This window comes from Caretta caretta, chromosome 17 (genome assembly GCF_965140235.1).
Source record: "Caretta caretta isolate rCarCar2 chromosome 17, rCarCar1.hap1, whole genome shotgun sequence".
NCBI lineage: Eukaryota > Metazoa > Chordata > Testudines > Cheloniidae > Caretta > Caretta caretta.
In genome coordinates, this window is record NC_134222.1 from 5,940,589 (window position 1) to 5,956,105 (window position 15,517).

At 44.9% G+C, this 15,517-nt stretch overlaps 1 protein-coding gene across 3 annotated transcripts in view; it reads left to right on the forward strand.

Moving 5' to 3' along the window:
* Positions 1-2,065: 2,065 nt before the first annotated feature.
* BRIP1 (BRCA1 interacting DNA helicase 1) overlaps positions 2,066-15,517 on the forward strand; it is a 132,538-nt gene continuing 119,086 nt past the window's right edge. For all 3 annotated transcript variants that reach the window (XM_048824513.2, XM_048824514.2, XM_075120715.1), the window contains exons 1-4: positions 2,066-2,155; positions 4,106-4,237; positions 5,425-5,536; positions 6,618-6,812. In XM_048824513.2, coding sequence (XP_048680470.2) covers positions 4,145-4,237; positions 5,425-5,536; positions 6,618-6,812 — 400 coding nt within the window. In that variant the 5' untranslated portion in view covers positions 2,066-2,155; positions 4,106-4,144. The remainder of the gene's footprint in view (positions 2,156-4,105; positions 4,238-5,424; positions 5,537-6,617; positions 6,813-15,517) is intronic.

Sequence of the window (15,517 nt, forward strand, 5' to 3'; positions counted from 1 at the left end):
TTACTCATTTCAAATTTAAAATCCTTTCCAAATTGGATGTCAGTTTAAGTGAAGGAGCACTTTCTTCAGGCCTCAAGCGCACAAACTAAATGGCTTTAAAAATCACTGAGTTTCTTACAAAGTCAGTTATTTATCCTGTGCTCTGTTTACAAACATTTAAAAGGTAAAGTTTGAAATGTGAACCCCCTATTCCGCGCCCCCCCCAATAAACCTGTTCAGGAAAAGATTTTCTAAACGAAAGGCGCTTCCCTAGGGAAGAATTCGTGTGTCTTGCAGCATTTCCTATCTTTATTTAGGACTCTAAATTAACTAAGTGGAAGATAATTCCAGAACCAGATGCTTTGCCAAATGCTCCCTGCTGCCATACCCCTCCTATTTTAAAGTAGAGGGCTTTCATCATTTTATCAGTCAGTCCAAAGATCCACTACCACCTTTAAGCTTGCAGAAGATGCATTATCTTGTGTGCCTGAAATTTCATGTGTTTAAAATGCCACACCTACTTCAGACGCAACTCTGCACTGCAGTAAGCTGACATGGCAACTCTATTCCAAGCATGTCAGTTTTGATGTGTTGTCACTTTTAAGAACCAGTGTGGAACAATATCTCACTTTACAGAGGGTACAAACTAGTCTTCAAATCACCAAGACTTTTGGTTACTAGTGATTTGGGCTTGATTTAAACTAATATCATTGATGTATCCTTTTGCCAGTCCCTGAGCCGTCCAACCCCTACATAGTTACGAGCTATTTAAAATGAAAAAGTGAACAACAATATTACTAGTATATGAATTTTGTAACTGTTTTGTATTATAGTCTGTATTTTGTTTGATCTTTCATCATATAGGCTAATAACTTCCATGGGTTGGGAGCCTGAGGCACTACATACAATACTGGCCAAAGTGGATAGGGAAGATCTGGTATGGTTAGAGCATGGACAGGTGCAAGACAGATGTGTCCCAAAGTCTGGTTAATCAAATAGCTATCTGCATATATCATAGTTGTTAGTATACTTACTGCTATTCAAATAGTAATATCAAGATATTTTTACAGACCTAGTCAACAAATGGATAGACTGATAGGACGTATCCTTCCTCAGCACTAGCACTGACTTTGCCCTCTTGTTTGTTTCTGCCAGGGTGTGTTCCTAGCTCTCTCTCTCCCTGCTTACAGTTAAGGTTAGGACAGAAATGTCTTTTATTTGCCTGTAAAGCACGATGCTCTATAAGTAACTGAATCAAACAGCTGGAATAGCTAGTTGTCTTTATACTTATGCAAAACCAAGTAAACTTGAACAAGACAAGGGGCCTGTCTATGCACGTGGACCTCAGTTGTGCAGAGGAAATAATGAATATTTAAGGGGGGGAAGCCATCAACCCAAACCCCTTAACTTACAGAAGCAAATCATAGCCTGTCTGCCCCAGCATGGAACACTTAAGCATTTCGGACCAATGTCCCACAAGATGTCACTGCAACCTAATATGGCAAATGACTGACTGTGAGGACCTGGCGCAAGTGGCAGCAATTACAAATCAACTCCAGCTCTGCAAGGCTGTGAGGCCAGGAGGCTCGCGATGGCTGAGTGTCACCCCCTGCACTCAGTGAGGGCCCAGCACTGCCTTGCGCTGTACAATTCTTGTGGGGGCCTGGCCCTAGGCTGTGCCACCTCGCCCTGACCTTGCAGGCCCAGGGCCTGCCAGAGGGTGGTGAAGGCAGGTCCCGGCATTAGCCTGCTGTGCCCCAGCAGGGCCCAGGGCTGTGAAGACTCCCTGGCCAAGTGGGGGCAGGGCCAGTGTGTCGATGTGGCCCTGATGCTAGCACACCTTGGCCATTATGGTCTCAGCCTCGGGGGAGGAGCCCCTCCCCCGCCAGAAAAGGAGACTGGGCGGGGCAGGGATCAGCCCCAGCCCCTGCCCTTGGTTACCTAGGCAACTAAAGAAAACTGCTGGGCACCAGTTTGGCCCTCCGTGATTGGCTCCAGCAGTGAGGGGCGGAGGCGGGAGCTCATTGGCCGACGAGGCTGCTGATTGGCTGCGGCGGAGCGCCTTCCTGTTGGCTGTGATTGGTGTGTAGAAGCTGTCGGGGGGCCTCGGCTGAGCTGGAGGCGGGAAGGCTCGAAGAAACTGACGCGCGGGTGGAGTTGCCCCCGGCTCTCTGAGGTAACCGGCCCGGGCAGTTGGGGTGGCCTCCCGCCACACCGTGGACACGGGCCGGGAGGCGTGGCCAGCTGCCGGCGGGGAGGGGGGCTGCATTCAAAATGGAGGCGGGACGGGCGTTCGCTGTGAGGGGGCTGTGGGAGACCGACTTCCTTCCCCGGGGGGGAGCTCTGGGAATCCCCCCTTCCCCCGGCCTGGGGAGAGCTCACGGCGATCGGCCCCTTGTGCGAGTTGAGGGGACGTATGTGGCGCCCCAGCAATAGCTCCCCGGGTGGGGGGGGGTGTCGTATGGGGGAGACCCCTGCGTACATCTCCCCTCTGGTCCGGGATCTGGGGAGACCCCTGTCATCTTCCTGTTGCTGGGTTGAGGAGTGTGTAGGAGGGTCTCTCTTCACCCCTCCACCCCTATTTGCCCTTTTTTAAGTGGGGGAAAGTGTGCGAAGAAAATAAGGCATACCAGAAAAAAAAATAATAATAATAAAAAAAACCAAACAGACGTGTTATTCCTCCTCTTCTCCCCCCCACCCCCCCCCGAGCTGCACCAGGGCTCAGTTCCTATGTCACAGACACAAAACTTTTCACTGGCGCGTCAATATCGATACAAAACTTCTTACTGTTTGTAAATAGCAAAAACAAAAATATCAGCAGAGACTGGGGCTAAATAAGCTGGGGACCAGCGTCCTGCTAGGTTCGTTCCACTTCCTGCGTCCCTCTCCCTGGATTTGTCTATTTAGAGCGAAAACTTTTCTGATAGGGACCTTGTTTTCTCGCATAAAGCAAGTTTAGCAAACTTTGGGCACAATACGAATAATCGTTTTTGCTTCAGAGGGACCCAACGCCTTTCTGAGTATATTTGAGGGAAAATTTACTAAACCTGGGACAGGTGATTGTCCCTTTTTGGGGGGCCAGGGTAGGTTAGGTTGTAATTTGAGGGTACCAGTCCTCTCTTTTTTTGGTAGGTAGAGTCCTTCCTGCGAGATTGTTTATGATGGTGCTGCGTATACCAATCGTTATGATGGCCTTTTGATGGTGGTCCACTGAGACTGTGACCTTTCAGTTAGGGAATTCATCAGTGAAAGGGATGTTGCTAAATTTGGTCCCAAATTTTAACTTTGTAAAAAGAAGTTTTTTGTATAACGTATGACCTGTGGGAATTGTTTTCTCAACCTTAAAAAAATATAGTGAAGAGTTATTTTTCAACAAGCTACCCTATATTTCCCCTCAGTGTTTGAAATCCAAACATTGCAGCTTTTGAACATGAAACTGACTATATACCATTTTCAACTCTTAACTTTTTGCACATCTCTCACTTTGGACAATGAAAAGTATCACTGTAAATAGTGACAGTTAAATTATATTTTCTCTTTTAATAATTACATTATTAATAACCTAGATAAGAAATGTTTATTTAAAACATTTGATTTTTAAACGTATAGCGTCCCTTTTAATGTTTATAAATTGCTATAAGGATGGAAAATCTTATCTGGAAACCATTCTTCTCAGCCATATCACCACAGGATGCACTGTCTTGGTGTTCTAGCTAACTAGTAAAACTGAGGAACTGATTGCTTGTGATTATTAAAGATCCCAAAGTGTTATTCACAGGAGTTGGGGTGCTAAACCAATATCCTGGCCAAAGTCCAGTTTGAGTGATTTTATTCCAAAAGGTAATACATATAGTATGTTAGTAATTATTATTATATCACTTAAATTACTGAAAAGTCCTCAGATGGTAATAACTTGCTGTCATTACTAAGATGGGCTAAATTTGAACTGGTGACCTATAGGTGTAAAGCACTATATTCCCACCATAGCCAATATCCTGAACCACCTAGTCCCCAAATCACCTTAACAGTTTATACTCAGTTTTATCTGGTGCCTTATATTGTTTGCAGATTTCTGATAGCTGCTGAGGTAGAATTGATTTGTCAACATTTTTCATTTTCATTGCAGACATAAATTTGAAATAAATAAGGGAAAAGAACCCTGACAATGTCTTTGGTAGTGTCAGAATATACCATTGGTGGGGTGAAGATTGTCTTTCCTTGCAAGGCTTACCCTTCACAGCTTGCTATGATGAATGCAGTAAGTAGACTTGTCATTAAAATCTATTGGTTTAATAGTTTATGTAGTGTTATAATTTTGAACCTGTAGTAAATTAAAAGTTTAAAAGGGAATTTTAGATATGAATTCAGAACCTCCAATATCGCCAGTGTTTCCATTACAATACAAGCAACAACATCCTGTATTTGCATATATGTGAGGGAGAGCTTAGTTATATTTTTGGAGTATTAGGGTGAATACACACTAAATATCTTGTTAAATTATGTATTAAAATAATTATTTGATATTGCAAGTGCAGAAGGGGAAGGCTTCAGCAAAATGCCTGCTATCTTTTGATCAAAAGATACAGTACAAACCCAGTAAGTTTTCATTTTATTGATGGAATAGATGTTTTATCTTCCACGTATTACATTTAAAACTTAAATTATGACAAGGAAGTATTTAATGGCCTGCCATCATTCTTTGCTCCTATGACATTAAGGATAAACAGATTCCGACTTGAGCCTGATCTACACTAAAAGGTTAGGTTGACCCAGCTACATCGCTCAGCAGTGTGAAAACTCTACATCCCTTAGCGACGTAGTTAAGATGACCTAACCTCGGTGTAGATAGTGCTAGGTTGACAGAAGAATTCTTCATTTACGTAGCTACCGCCTCTCAGGGAGGTGGATTACTTATGCCAGTGGGAGAATCCCTCTCATTGGCAGAGGTTGTGTCTACAGTGAAGCACTACAGCAGTATAGCTGCAGCGTTTCAAGTGTAGACAAGCCCTTGATCAGGTGTTGCTGCTATATGGGGAGGTAGTCGACAATCCGATCTGAGTCACTACTGAACCTATGTTCCAGAATAGTGAGAGGTGTTGCAAATGTCTGTACTTGAGAGAAAACCAAGACCTAATGACCACTTGTGGTCCTGTGAGATTTTTTTTTTTTTTCAAAAGTATGAACTTTTGAGGACCTCGTCAAATTCCATTTAGGAAATTACTTTCAGCTTGCCTTTAAAAAAAAATAATCCCTGTGGCGTCATCTGGAGATGTTCTTCATTTTCTTTCTTAGTTACTGTCTTGTTGCTGACACAGAAGATTACTGCACGTCGCTGATGGGAGTGTGATAAATATATATTTACACTCCTTCCCCTCCCAAAGAGACAACGTGAAAGTTTACTTGTTAATTCTTCTGAGCTATTAACTTTTTATTTTTTCTTTACAGATTGTTAGGGGGTTAAATTCCAGGCAACATTGTTTGTTGGAGAGCCCCACAGGAAGTGGTAAAAGTTTGGCGTTACTTTGTTCTGTATTATCATGGCAGCAGTCTCTGCATGGTAAGTTATCTCACAATGCCTATATGCCCAGTTTCAGTTAGCAAGGATTGTCTGCATTAATAAATAAATTAGGTCTGTGGATAACCTCAGAAATCTAGTTTCAGGAATGGACCCAAATCTCCTTGTCAGTCCTTATGCCAATGGTTGATGCCAGCTTTATGGACAATCAAGATAGTAGACCTAATCACCGTTATTTTTATATTAAAATGGATATGGCTTTGAATGTTATATTAAGGTGGCAATATAAGTATCAGGATAGTTAAAGAAAATGTTTTTGGTTATCTGAAATTTATGACATTGTGAACTGGAAAATGTATGTTTTCCAGCTCTGTAAATTATTGTAATTGTTTTTAACTATTATTCTTTATTTTAGAGTTTTCATAGTATGCTTAGTCTATACAATACATAGAGGAAGATGGAGTCCCTAACCAAAAGGCTTATAATCTAAGTAAAATACACAATACAGACTACACCCATAATTTACTAATGGACCAGATCAAAGTGCAAGCCCAAATTAGTACATAGTAATATTAATAAGTCTCCCTCTGTTTACTGTTTGAAAGACTTTGTGCTGCCTTCATTGGGGAAAACTGAGTTTACATGTGTTTTCTTTATGTAGTGGAGATAATGTCCTTATTTCTGGCTAGGACTCAAAACCTGCTAAATTAGGGAATTTTTCAGTTTTTCTTATACTCGCGTACAACCTTGTATACTATGGGTCAGTATGGCTTGTATACCCATTCAGAGGAACTGTGATGGATCTTATCTATATATGTGCATCTTTTTCCTTCCTGTATAATGCTTACTCTATTGATTAAGATTGTGGTTAGTATTAACTCAAAGAGTCTACTGTACTTTTTTTGTAGCTGAATGGGTAGGGTTTCTGTAAATGACTTCCATATATCTGTTTTGTAAAGTTGTGCAACTGTCGTGGCCCCAGTGACTACAAGCTATAGCTCCGACAAAATCTACTGTTATCTGATTATTCCTACAGTATGGAGAGAGCCTATTTCTGCAATGTGGCTCTGTTGTTATGCTTTTATAACAGAAGATTAATGACCGTCTCCTGTCCTGTTTTTAGAGAAGTCACTGGATGAGTTCTCATGTGAAAAGGAGTGCAAAAAACCAGAGACTTCATTGCCATGTCACTGTAGATGCCATTCGCAGGCTGTGACTAATGACACTACTGCAGATGTGAACCAAGGTGCTTCTTGTTCTTTCACTACTTGTAAAGCAGCAACCTCCGTAAAAAGTGAAACACCATCAACAAACAAAGGTAACTTTCTATTTTTTTGGGGGGGTGGACATCTCATATGGATATTCAAGTTTTGGGTTCTCATGTCTCCTATGATTGCTAATGCCACACGAGTCAATAACTTATCAAGAGTGCTTTCACCCTCCACCTTTTTTCTGGGTCATTAATGGCTCCTGGCTTTAAAGTTCCCCCTTTCTTCCAAGTTTCCAAATCAAAAATATGTCATAGGATAGCCCTACAGGTGAGCGTGTTTATGGTCTCTTATGCTCAGTAGTGGTTGCAAGTGTTCTCCTGCATTGCTTCTTACTAGTTTGAAGTTCAGGAGCCTATAGTCAGCTCCCCATCAGGTCGCTAGCACTGCACTATAGTCCAGTCTACCAAAAGAAACCTTGATGCAGAAACGAGTACCTTTATAGTTTTTACTACCTGTTAAATATTAAGTTCTGGAATTTGGAATGCAGGGGAAGTAGATAATTGGTAGTTTGTGTTCTGGGAACACCCTCATTTGAATCCTCCTCTTCTTTTCCCTATGTGATTCACAGGACCACTAGTTCTGGAAATTTCAGTGGAGGAGTACTATTGTGCTTTTGCAATGAAGTATTTTACCCATGGCTCTTGCTATTGAGTGTTACCCACTACATCCATGTGATCTCACCAGTTTTTCTCAGCAGCAAGTACCAGGGTCATTGTATAAATACATGCTATATTTTTTTTTCTTTTGGTCCTGGCCTTTGGTGTAAAAGTCAGCTTTAAATTGCACTTCTCCCTGAAAGTGTTTTGCCCATTGTTATAAAAGGATACACTTAAGATTGCTTTAAGTGAAAGAGTGGCCAGGAGGGGGGAATTTTTCTGATTATTTTTCTCATTTTGTTTTCTTTATGCATTTGACAGCACTCTTACGTGGTCAGTTGGCAGCATTTTTCTCTGTTATTACTGTGGGACTTTCACAGCAACAGGGAGTAGAAGAGCATTGAGAAAATATGAAGATGTGATTTGTAAAACCATAAAAAATTGGCAGGGGACTAGAATAGGTGTAGTACCTGAAAATACTTTTTCCTTTTAAAAAAAAAACAAAAAAAACTTAGATTTCAAGTTGGTGGTATCCCTTTAAATAATAATAATAAACAAACCTGACTGACACAGATGAGAGATTTATTGGAATAAGGTTGCCATCCCTGGTTTCTCATATAATTTCTGTGCCAAGTACAATATGGACTAACAAACTCTTAGATAAAATCTCAGGAAAAACTTCCGAAGTGTAAGAACAGTAGGACAATTGAACAGACTGCCTAAGGAGATTGTGGAAGCTCCTTCGTTGGAGGTTTTCAAAAGGAGGCTGGACAGCCATCTGTCTTGGATGGTTTAGACACAACAAATCCTGCATCTTGGCAGGGGGTTAGACTAGATGACCCGTGCGGTCCCTTCTAACACTGGTTCTGTGATTCTATCTACATTTGGTAGTTTGTGAGACTACATCATTGTAAATCAGGTTGTATAGGGAATACTGGGAAACAAGTTTGGAGGAAACAGACTTGTACATAAATTAAATAAAGGATCAGTGTAATTTTTCTGTAATTCGATATTTCCTTGATTGAAGGTTTTTTTCTACTGCAGTCTAATCTTTCTTCATGCCCAATTCTACAATGAAGCCACATTCCTCTGTTACTGATGGCAACATGTTGCCGTTTCAATAATTTTGCTGTTACAGTTCAGCATTATGATTTTAGTCATAGGTGCCAACGCCTCGAAAAAAAATAGCGGGTGCTTAGCACCCACCAGCCATCCGCTGATCAGCTGTTTGGAGGCAGGCAGGCAGGCAGGATGCGCTGTGGGGAGGACAGAGTAGGGGTGGAAAGAGGCGGGCGGGTCCTTGGAGGAAACGGTGGAGCGGGTGTGGAGCCTCGCAGCAGAGGAGGGTGGAGCACCAATCTGGAAAGAAGAAAGTCAGTGCCTATGATTTTTAGTAGAAGGATGTGACCTATGAACAGGATATAATCATTGCTGTTTGAAAGTAAAAATTTCTTCTGGTTAGCCACAATAGCAGGGACAATGACAAAAGATCAATGGAAAGTTAAGAGATACGTTTACATATAAGAAACTTTAAAGCTTCATCTGCTGTGACAGACCCTTTAAAAATATTGTAAGGATTAAATAGCTGGTCTTGTGAAGTGCTGAGTGACCCCAATTCCCATTCAGTTCAGCACCCTGCCAGTTTAGAACCCTTACTGTTTGTTCTTCTAACAAGATTCGCTACCAAATTAAACAAAAACCCTTTGTTTTATCATCACAGCTCTATATTTAATATCATTTGTTGAGAGAACATACCTCACAGATGACTAATTCCTGACATTGATAGATAAAATTTATCTTTTTCTGGTTAAGGTTTATAGTTGGCACAGAAGATCAGTACCCTGGTAGGTATGTTCCCTCAGCAAAAAAATAAACCAGACAAATTCTTTTTAAATGTGAGGTTAATATGATTGCCATTTTAAAATGGTGTGGGTTATTTTAATCTACAGAACTCCCCCTATATATATATGTAATTATAAACTTATGTTGCTGGCACCCAGTGCCGAGAGGCTGAACAACAGCTTGAGTTGGTTCGTTACCTGGTGTGCTACACCCAATAATCACAACGGGGTGGAGAAGCAGAAAAGTTTATTTGCAGCTGCAAAAAGGTACAGGGAGAATAAAATCTCAAATCCTGCACACAGAGCAGAAAGTTACACAGGCTTTTATACATCCTTTTTCCCAGCATACTTATCCAATAGCAAGCTGCCCCAAGTATCCATATAGCCAGCCAATCCAGTTCCCAGCTAGTTCCCTGGTTCTCTGTATCATTTGTTAAACTGTACATAAAGCTGCTTTATTCAGCATTGTTCTTCCATATCTGCCCTGTTTGGCCTTGCTTAGTTTCAAGCAATCTGACTCTGCAGCATATTGTTGCAGATCCTCAGCATAACTGCTGTGTGTGCCTCCAGGCGGGGGGGGGCGCAAGGACACCTGGGCCTAGTGCGAGGGGGCTTCATCAACACTCGTGGTCTTCCATCCCCTCGAGTTACCTAGTGGCCATGCCCCAGTGTCCCCAACAACTCCCCCCTTTGAGAACACTCAACAACCTTGAGTTTCTGTGTCCCTCGATCTTTGCCGCTGTATGGGAGATCAGCAGGGTAGTATAGGGTCCTTTCCACTTTTCCTGGAGAGGCTTATTTTTCCAGGTGCGAACAAGCACAGAGTCACCGGGCTGTAAGGAGTGGACGGGAGTGTCCAAGGGGAGAGGCTGGGAATCCTTGGTATACCTGTGAAGAGACAAGAGAACAGCAGACAGGGAACACATATACTGTGACAACAAACCATTACCCAACTCCCATTCCCCTGACAGAACCGGGGTGCCATTCACAGGCCATGCCCTTCCAAACATAATTTCAAAGGGACTGAGCCCTAATCTACCCTTTGGGAGAACGCGGATACGGAGTAGGACGAGGGGCAAAGCATCAGGCCATCGCAGTGAGGCTTCTTGGCACACTTTTGAGAGATGCCGTTTAAGGGTCTGATTGGTACGCTCCACTACCCCACTGGCTTGCGGTCTCCAGGGCGTATGGAGTTTCCAGGGGATCTGTAAGGCATGTGAGATGCTTTGAATGATTTTTGACATGAAGTGTGTCCAGTGGTCAGATTCCATCCACGGGGGGAGTCCAAAGCGAGGAATGATCTCCTTAACAAACTTGAGGGCCACTGTTCTGGCAGTGCAGTTACGGCATGGGAAGGCTTCTGGCCATCCGCTGAACCGATCCACTATGACAAGGAGATATTTGAACCCTTGGGTCCGGGGAAACTCAGTAAAGTCTATTTGCCACACTTGTCCAGGGCCCGGAGTGGGTTCTAGGGCAGCTGGTGGCACAGGATGTCCCGGTCGGGGGTTATTCTTTTGGCAGACTAAGCAGTCCGCTTGTACCTGGGCAGTCAGGGGTCGGAGTCCAGAAGTGATAAAGTATTTTCCCATTAGCTGGATAAGTGCTTCCCTGCCAGCATGAGTGGTTTGATGTAGTTTCTGCAGCATTGGCCGGATTAGGCCCTTTTGGTAAGAGAACCTTCCCTTCTGGGGAATGGAGCCATCCCTCCTTTTCCCAGAGACCGAGTTTGTCAGTTAGCTGTCTCTCCTCCCCAGTGTACTGAGGGGTTGGAAGCTCCCCTACTGATGGGATAAGGGCATGCATATGGGCGTTCTCAGTCTGAGGGGATGGCAGGGTGGCAGCATGCTTAGCCTCTCTATCTGCCCGGGCATTACCTCTGGCCACATCTTGATCCTCCCTTTGATGGGCTTTACAGTGTACCACTGCCACTTCCGAGGGAAGTTGTACGGCTTCTAGGAGCCGGAGGATTTGGGGCCCGTACTTGACTGGGGAGCCTTGGGCTGTCAGCATTCCCCTTTGCTTCCATAGGCCAGCATGAGCATGCAGCACACCAAAAGCATATTTTGAATCAGTAAAAATGTTGACCCGCTTTCCTTTTGACAGTTCAAGTGCACGGGTCAGGGCTACTAATTCGGCAAGCTGGGCAGAGGTCCCAGCAGGCAAACCTTCAGCTTCCACGGTGTCATGGAGGGTCACAACAGCATAACCCGCCCTCCTTTGCTCATCTATTACAGTACTGCTACCATCAGTGCACCACTCATAATCTGCATTTGGGAGGGGTACATCCTTTAAATCTGGACGGCTGGAGTACTGGACATCTATGATCTCTAAACAGTCATGTTTCTGTTCCTCTGTTTCTGGCAAGAGAGAGGCTGAGTTAAGGGAGGGGCAAGGCTGTAAGGTGACGTCAGAGTTCTCTAACAGCTTAGCCTGGTACCGAGCCTGGGTGAGCCAAAGCCCTCCCTTTGCATCCAATAAGGCTCGGACCATATGGGGAGTATAGATTTGCATAACCCCTCCCAATGTTAGCTTCTCGGCTTCTTCAAGCACTAGGGCAGTAGCTGCGACCGCCCGTAAACATGCCGGCCAACCCTTTGCAACCTGATCCAATTGCTTAGACAAATAAGCCACAAGACGTCTCCATGCTCCTAACAGCTGTGTGAGCACTCCTAGGGCCACCCCCCTTCGTTCATGTACATACAATTGAAATGGCTTAGAGAGATCCGGCAGGCCCAGAGCCAGGGCTTCCATCAATTTTCTTTTCAGGATTTTAAATGCCCTGTCAGCCTCTGGGGTCCAATAGAAGGGGTCATGATCTGCTCCTTTTACACAGTCGTAGAGGGGTTTAGCCCACAGTCCAAACTCTGGGATCCATATCCTGCAAAAGCCTGCCATACCCAGAAATGCCCTGAGCCGCTTACGGTTACTTGGGGTAGGAACTTGACAGATAGCTTCCTTTCTTTCGCTTGAACGCTGACGCTCCCCTTGCCATATGTGAAACCCGAGGTACCGTATCTCTGGGAGGGCAATTTGAGCCTTACTCCGTGCTACCCGATATCCCTGGAGTCCAATAAAATTCAGGATGCTCATGGAGGCTTTAAGGCAGGGGGTTTGGCCCACAGTGGCAATTAACAAATCATCTACATACTGCAGAAGGAGGGCCTCCTCATTATCCCACTCCTCTAGGTCCCTGGCCAGAGCCTGGCCAAAGAGGGTGGGGGAATTTTTAAATCCCTGGGCCAACACTGTCCAGCAGAGTTGCTTTTTAACCCTTTTTCGGTCCTCCCACTTGAAGGTGAAGATCTCCTGTGACGGGGTGGCAACTGGGATGGTAAAGAAAGCATCTTTCAGATCAAGGACTGAAAAATGGGTATACTGTCCCCCTATAGAAGCCAATAAGGTATACGGATTAGGGACAAGAGGGTGCAGAGTCTTAACCCGGTCATTGACTGCCCTTAGGTCCTGTACCAGCCGATACGTGCCATCAGGCTTCTGTACGGGTAGAATGGGAGTGTTCCAGGCTGACTGACGTTCCCAGAGAATACCATACATTAGGAATCGATCTATAGTTTCCTGTAAACCTTCTCTGGCTTCCCTCTTGATTGGATACTGTTTTACTTGCACTGGGCCTTTCCCTGGTATGAGCTGAATAGTAATGGGGGTCTGGTGGGTGGCCTTTCCTGGAATCCCTGATGCCTACACAAGGAAGTACACCTGGTCTTCCCACGGGCTCCATTCTGGGGCTTGCATGGCTGAGGGCTCAACTGCAAGGGTCATGATCCATGCATTCTCAGGGGGTAAGGTAAGGGTTATTTCGTCCTCAGTAAAATGCAGGGTGGCACCGAGGCGACAAAGCAGATCCTGTCCCAGCAGAGGTGTTGGACACTCAGGGAGGTATACCAGCTTGTGGGATATAGTCCTGTTTCCCAAAGCGCATTCCGCTGGGGCATACACTGGGCACTTGGTGTCCCTGCCTATGGCTCCCACCACAGTAAGGGAATCTGCTACTGGCAACTGAAGAGGCTGATTTATGGCCGTTTGGACCACTCCAGAGTCCACTAAAAAATCTATTTCTGAGCTTCCCACCCACATCTTTACTCAGGGTTCCGGGGGTAGGGTGGTCCATCTCCCCTGACACCCCTATTCCTGCTCCGCCATCGCCATCATAGGGGCACCCCCCTTTTCTTTCCTCTTTGGGCTCTCATTTTTCCAGTGTCCCTCCTGTTGACACAGGGCACACTGGTTGCAACCCAGTCGTCTATCCTGCGGGCCCGGACGGTCACGTCCATGGCCCCTTCCTTCCCGGCCACTTCTCTTAGTGCCGGCCTGTACCGCTGTTACCATCAATCTCACTTGCTTTCTCTCCTTCTCTGTCTCTCTCAGACTATAAGCTCGGTTTGCAGTCTCTAAGATTTGTGCCATGGTCATGCCCATTAAATCCTCCTTTTTTTGTAACTTTCTCTTAATATCAGGGGCTGCTCTGCTCGTAAAAATTCCCTTAATAATTGACTCAGTTGCCTGATCATCGGGGTCTGCATTAGTGTTCTGTAGAATGGTGTCCCGAATACGCTGTAGAAAGGCCCCTGGGCTTTCTTTTAAATCCTGCATTACTTCATATGGCTTTGCCCAATTATTATGTCGGACAGCCGAGTGACAGAGTCCATGCAAAAGCAACTCCTTATAGGAGGTAAGGTGGGTCATATCCCTTTGATCATTTGGATCCCACCTGGGGTCTGCTCGGGGGACTTACAAGGTGTGGATTTAGGGGCCGAAGGGGACACCGGCTCTGCCATTACTGGGGACTAACATTAGCTGCCACCGAACCAGTCGGAGTCAGATTACAGTGCTGTAAAATATCTGGTCGAGTACATAAAGTCAGAAACAAATGTGCATACATATGTTCATTCCATTTCCTTGTTCTCTGACAGAACAGGAGTAACTGAAGGATCATGTTGTAATTAATTGACCCTCCTGGTGGCCACCACTCCTGGTCCTCTAGTAGATATTGAGGCCAGTCAACTGTACAGAATCGTTTTAATTGGCTCTTAGTCATCAGATCCGCACCAAATACCTTCCAGTTTGCTAGAATGCACTCTAGGGGCATACACCGTGCCCTAACCCCTGAGCTCTGTCCCTGTCCCATACCTACAGGGTAACTCTGGGCGTCCCGAGGTTCCAACAGAGCATACAATCCGGATTTCAAAAAGTTCCTACCTTATCCAAGGGACCAGTTCTTCACCGTTGCCCACCACAACTGCTTCTCCACTATATGAGTGTGTTGCACCGTTGTGCCCTCCGGGGTCGATCAAATCGCGTCTCCTCCGAGGCCCCGGTGAACTCACCGGTGTGCACTGGGCATCGGTTCTCGCCGCAATCCTTGACCTCCAGGAGGGGTCTGGGCAAGGCTAAATTGCAGCCTCGAGCCCACCCAGGGACGCCAAAAGCTGTTGCCGGCACCCAGTGCCGAGAGGCTGAACAACAGCTTGAGTTGGTTCGTTACCTGGTGTACTACGCCCAATAATCACAACGGGGTGGAGAAGCAGAAAAGTTTATTTGCAGCTGCAAAAAGGTACAGGGAGAATAAAATCTCAAATCCTGCACACAGAGCAGGAAGTTACACAGGCTTTTATACATCCTTTTTCCCAGCATACTTATCCAATAGCAAGCTGCCCCAAGTATCCATATAGCCAGCCAATCCAGTTCCCAGCTAGTTCCCTGATTCTCTGTATCATTTGTTAAACTATTCATAAAGCTGCTTTATTCAGCATTGTTCTTCCATATCTGCCCTGTTTGGCCTTGCTTAGTTTCAAGCAATCTGACTCTGCAGCATATTGTTGCAGATCCTCAGCATAACTGCTGTGTGTGCCTCCAGGCGGGGGTGCAGGGGGGGCTAAGGACACTTGGGCCTAGTGCGCAGAGCTGCTGCGAGTGCCTCCAGGCGGGGGCGGGGCGCCAAGGACACCTGGGCCTAGTGCAAGGGGGCTTCATCGACACTCGTGGTCTTCCATCCCCTTGAGTTACCTAGTGGCCATGCCCCAGTGTCCCCAACACTTATATAATATTTTAAAAGTCAATAATTTTTATTACTTGTTTAATAATTTACATCTTCAAAGCATTTTGCCAACAATTTAATTTAAAATATATTTATTCCTTACCAATATAGCCAAAATCAATTTTAGAAGGGAAACTAATAGCTAGTGCAGTGCTTGTTATGTTTCTTCTGTTAGGAGGCCTCCCTTAGCCCAACCTTTTTTTCCGTGTCACGCAGTAGTAAAATACTAAATTAATGATTCTTCCTATATAAATTTGACT